Consider the following 5,404-nt stretch of genomic DNA (forward strand, 5'->3'; position numbering starts at 1 on the left):
TAATTAACACATTATACGAAACTATTCTATTTTTGAAAAGCACAACTATAAAATATAACATTTTTTTTGTAACAGAAACATTTATTAAAAATGTGACGAACAGGAGGCTGGACCACAAAGATACAAGAATAAAATATAACAATTAAAAACAAATAATAGATTAAAAATAATTTTGACTTCATCTATAAATAGACGCATTCCAAGAAGAGTTGAGTATCATTTTTCTCATTTTCTGTGTGAGAGATATGGAAGTCACTCAGGTGCTTCATATGAACGGTGGAGCTGGAGATTATAGCTACTCCAACAATTCTCTTCTTCAGGTGCTATTCATACTAACCTATCCCTTCCATAAATGCGACATATATATATATATATATATATATATATATATATATATATATATATATATATATATATATATATATATATATATATATATATATATATATATATATATATATATAAACAACGTTTATTAATTAAAACTTCTTTTGTAACAGAGAATCGTCATATCAATGACAAAACCCATAATGGAAGAAGCTTTGACAAATCTTTACGATGCTATGAACTTCCCTAAAACCCTAACCATGGCAGATCTTGGGTGTTCATCTGGATCAAACACTTTACTGGTGGCATCGGAGTTCATAAAGATCTTAGACAAGATAACCCAGAAAGTAGGTCATGGTCAATTGCCTGAAATGCAAATATATCTGAATGATCTCCCAAATAATGATTTCAATGCCATTTTTGATTCCCTATCAAAATTCCATTTGAACATTACGACACAAATTACCTCCACTACGTCTTCTCCACCTTGCTACTTCTCTGGTGTAGCTGGATCATTTTATACCAGGCTTTTTCCCAGCAACAGCATTCATTTTTTCCACTCTTCCTACAGTCTCATGTGGTTGTCCCAGGTCTCTCTCTCTCTCTCTCTCTCTCTCTCTCTCTCTCTCTCTCTCTCTCTCATGAATAGATGTACTAATGAATCTTTCTTGAGCAGATTCCTGAATTTCATAACACAAACAAAGGGAACATATATATGTCAAGAACAAGCCCAACAAGTGTAATAAAAGCATATCGCGAGCAATTTCACAAAGATTTCCTCGTTTTTCTCAATTGTCGTGCGAAGGAGATGGTAAGTGGTGGTCGTATGGTTTTGACGATACTAGGGAGAAGAAGTTCTGACCCTCGTAGCAAAGAATGTTGTTACATTTGGGAGCTCTTGGCGACAGCCCTAAACGACATGGTTTTAGAGGGGCTCATAGAAGAAGGTAAAATGGACTCCTTTGATATTCCACAATATGCTCCTAGTGCTAAAGAAGTCAGTACCGAAGTTGAGAAAGAAGGTTCATTCGGAATTGATCGATTGGAGGTTTCTGAAGTTAATTGGGATGCATATGCAGATAATTGTCCCAATCCACCGAAGTATGCGGAAAGAGCATACAATGTGGCGAAATATATGAGAGCAGTGGCTGAACCTATGCTTTTAAGTCACTTCGGAGAGTCTATAATAGACGAGGTCTTTCTAAGATATAAGAATATACTTGCAGATCGAATGTCAAAAGAGAAGACAACGTTTGTCAATGTTACTATTTCAATGACGCGGAAATGTTGATATTTTCATGGTTTAATAGATATGGTATCAATTTACTGTGAAGTTAGAAATCTGAAAATGTATGGATTATCGAATCCTCCTTAATAAATCAAAGTTTTTTTTTTCGAATGTCTTTTTCTTTTTTATTTAGACACATGTCATTTTTTAAAAATTTTTGAATTTTTTTGTTTTCCACTTGTTATTTTATTGTATTTTTCATTTTATGAAGTTAAAATATCACATTTAATATGTACGGTATTTATTAGAAATAATTTATATATGTAATGTATTCAATGTATTAAAGCCTCAATAATTTTAATAATTTTTTTTTTCTCATTTTATTATAAATTTAAACTTCTTAAATTGTTAAATTTTCATATGTAATTTTTTTAAAATAAATTAATGTAATATATGAGTCTTACACCTAGTCTTCCCTAATAAATGAAAATAAATTTGTCACATGTCACACTTTTATTAACTTGGACACATGTCATTTTTTGGTATTTTTGAATAAATGTTTTTTTTTTTTTCATTTGTCATTTTCTCATTTCTTTTTATCTTTTCTTAATTAACACATCATATTTACATCTCAATTAATAATTACGTTAATTGAAAATTGAAAATAACCAATAAATCACAATATTACTACTCATATAGTATTTAATATGTTTTTTTTTTAATTCAAATTTTAAATTTTAAATTTAAATCTAAAATTTCAAATTTAAATAAATTTTTGTTTAAACCTTCATATTTAATTTTTTGTTTTATCCAACCCGTATAACATATGAGTTTCACAACTAGCAATAATAATAATATGAGAGTTGATATTTCCACTGGTTTTTTTTATACATCAACATAATTTTAAAAGAAATTGATAGTTATGCCCTTTAAATTTAGAGTATAATTAATTATAAATGTAACACCCATAATCAGAAAGACCAAGAAAGGAAAAGGAAACCCTAGGTCAAAGGGGTCAACTCGACGAGTCCGAGCGAGATCCGGGTCGAAGAATAAGTGACCGACTCGACGAGTCGGAAAGTGGACTCGACGAGTCCGATCTGGATTGGGAAGCCCTAAGTTCGGGACTTGGTGCCCTATATAAACATCTCATTCTCTCCCTTAGGGTTCTCTATAGCCTCTCTTACCCATAACATGAAACCCTAAGTCTCCATTTTTGCACATTCAAGCTCTTTTGCCATTTTCGGTGATTTAAAGGAGGAAGGGAACCTTTGGTGATTCAATGATTGGCTTTAGATCCAGAGTTGGTGTGACTTTTCAGATCCCTTGAGGTAATAAGCTGACCTTATTGCATTTAGATCTATCTTATGGTTGAGTTTTGGGCATTTTTGAGTATGGAGGAGGTTTATTCTGAGTTTGGAGTAGATCTGAGGTTGCAACCTCAGATCTAGGCTATTAAGGATCCAGAAAGCATAAAGTTTATGCCAATAAGTTGTTGGTGAAGCCCTTTGGTCACAAAACCTAGCCCTAGAGTGTTTTAAGCCCATATTTTGTCGGTTTCACGTAAAGTTTGCAACTTTACGTGAGGAATAGACTTGGGAATAGTGGATCTTTGAACTGGAGCCCCTGCAAGGCTCGAAAAGCCACTGTATGGATTAAGAACTGAAGTGACTCGGCGAGTCACATGGGTGAACTCGGCGAGTTGGATGAAGATGGGCATGGACTCGACGAGTTGGAAGAACAACTCGATGCGTCTATTGAAGATTGTCATGGACTCGTCAAGTCTGTTCTTTGACTCGGCGAGTCAGGTCACGAAGCACTAACCCCTCCTGCTTAAGGCTTAGATCAGTGAGTTGAGTGGTGACTCAGTGAGTTGGGTAGGATGGGACTCAGAGATCGTTGAACTCGACGAGTCTTGGGGTGACTCGATGAGTCTTGGGGTGACTCGGCGAGTTGAGTCATTTTATAGGAGTTTCTGAATGCATGGACTCGACGAGTCTTGGGGAGACTCGGCGAGTAGAGTCAGTCAAGAAGGTTGAATTTGACCAGGAATTTGACTTTGGCAAGAGTGGACGTAGATGGGTTCTAAGAGTTCAATTTGGGACTAAGTGTTATATGATATTGATATTGATAGCTTGGGCAGTTAGTGGAGCAGTGGTTCAGAGAAATATCGGACAGTAGCCATAGGGTTATCAGCAAGTTCAGTAGTGCAGGTGAGTTTCCCTTTGTGTGAATGGGTTTACGGCCACAATGCCGGCCCATGTAGTTATGAGAAAGAAGACACGGGGGTTAGCCCTAGGCACTGTTTGCTAGTATGATATTCCGAACCAAGGTCCGATGTCGGGCGGGTGCCCAAGGAATGGTTTGCATGTTAGGGTATACTTGTTGTCTGTGTGATGCATGTATGTGCCTGGTAGGAAGGTGAGTATGGACGAGGTCCCGTATCTCACCAATAGTAGAGTATGGACGGTGTTCCATATCTCATTAGTAGCAGAGCATGGGCGAGGCCCGAGATAGGCATGGAGTGAGTGTGGGTGTGGCCTGTATCTCAGTTACCGTAGGTGCTTGGACGGGGTTCCATGACTCACTAGTGATAGGACAGGGGCGAGGCACAAGACAGGCGAGGCCTAAGGACAGGATTACAGTAAGGTACGCTCATTTATGTGTTATATGCTAATTATATTATGCGGTTAGCGGGCGGGGCCCAGAGACAGGCGGGGCCTAAAGGAAACAGATTTGTATCTGAGCGAGGCTCAAAGCCAGGCGGGGCCTGGAGCGGCAGGGCTGTTATAGTGGGCGTGGCCCAGCACATGCAGTATGTATGCTTTGTGATTGTATGGTATGTGGTAGGTTTGGGAACTCACTAAGCTTCGTGTTTACGGTTTTCAGTTTTGGTTTCATATACTTCCGGTATTGGAGGGAAGAGCTCGGGGTGATCGCATGCCACACACCATTGATTAGTTAGCCTGGGATGTTTTACTCTGATAAAGAAACTATGTTTTGGAATTAATACTCTGAATTATGTATTGTGTTACGATATGTTTTTCTAAAAATGGTTTTATTAATGATTTAAAGAAAAAAATTTGGTTTGGATTTTTGGGATGTTACAAGTTGGTATCAGAGCCTTGGTTAGAGGGATTCAGACATACTCTCGGGTGTGTCTAAACTCAAACTAAGGGAATGGTCTAAAAGTTTTCAAAATGAAAATACAGTTTTGGTAAAAAGAGATTTTAGAAAGGAAACAGTTTTAGAAAAGCAAAAAGAATTCAGAAAGAAAAAGAACTTTGATAAGAGAAAAGGGTGTGGTGCATGTAATCAGTCGAGCTCAAGTAAGTACCCTAAAATACCCATACAAGTCTATGTTATGTTTATCAGTTAGTAGAGCAGCATGCTAGATTAGGACTAAGGATCTAGGGAGGATACCTTATGTACCTGTTATATGTGCTTTGAGATGCATCATAGTGCTAATTAGACAGTAGTTGGATAGCCTATTTAGGTTATGCCTTAATTTGTGAGCTTATGCCGCATGCTAATGTAGATTCTTGATATGAAATTATTATTGTTGAGTATGTTATGGTTAGATTTTTCCCTTGTCCGAATGTTTCTTGCTTTGTGCATTGTGGGATTCTGAGTGATGGGAGTTAGCCATTAGGTGAACACGTCACATCACATGTGATCAGGGTTGAATAATCTCAAAGTGCTAGATTTGGCCCTATCGCACAACTCTTATCTGAGTCCAACTACTATAGGGACGAGTCTTCTACTCGAAGGATTATCTAAGCCTCGTCACATGTGATGGTATTCAGGTGATGGCTAATTGGCATCACAAGGAGTCCTTCAACAACTAAG

General features: G+C 37.1%; 1 protein-coding gene across 1 annotated transcript; it reads left to right on the plus strand.

The window, feature by feature from the left end:
* The first annotated feature begins 233 nt into the window (after positions 1-233).
* On the plus strand, positions 234-1,726 carry LOC145039170 (S-adenosyl-L-methionine:benzoic acid/salicylic acid carboxyl methyltransferase 3-like). The gene is made up of 3 exons (XM_078987278.1): positions 234-320; positions 501-917; positions 1,004-1,726. The coding sequence occupies exons 1-3, from the start codon at positions 246-248 to the stop codon at positions 1,616-1,618; spliced, it is 1,107 nt and encodes a 368-aa protein (XP_078843404.1). The 5' UTR covers positions 234-245; the 3' UTR covers positions 1,619-1,726.
* Positions 1,727-5,404: the final 3,678 nt, after the last annotated feature.

The sequence above is a fragment of the Lactuca saligna genome, chromosome 4 (assembly GCF_052625555.1).
Source record: "Lactuca saligna cultivar CGN05327 chromosome 4, ASM5262555v1, whole genome shotgun sequence".
NCBI classification, from domain to species: domain Eukaryota; kingdom Viridiplantae; phylum Streptophyta; class Magnoliopsida; order Asterales; family Asteraceae; genus Lactuca; species Lactuca saligna.

Excerpts from the sequence above, each read along its gene's own strand:
- LOC145039170 (XM_078987278.1), top strand. The coding sequence starts at position 246 with ATGGAAGTCACTCAGGTGCTTCATATGAACGGTGGAGCTGGAGATTAT. Across the intron at positions 321-500 it reads CCAACAATTCTCTTCTTCAG|AGAATCGTCATATCAATGAC; the intron begins GTGCTATTCATA and ends CTTTTGTAACAG. Across the intron at positions 918-1,003 it reads GTCTCATGTGGTTGTCCCAG|ATTCCTGAATTTCATAACAC; the intron begins GTCTCTCTCTCT and ends TTTCTTGAGCAG.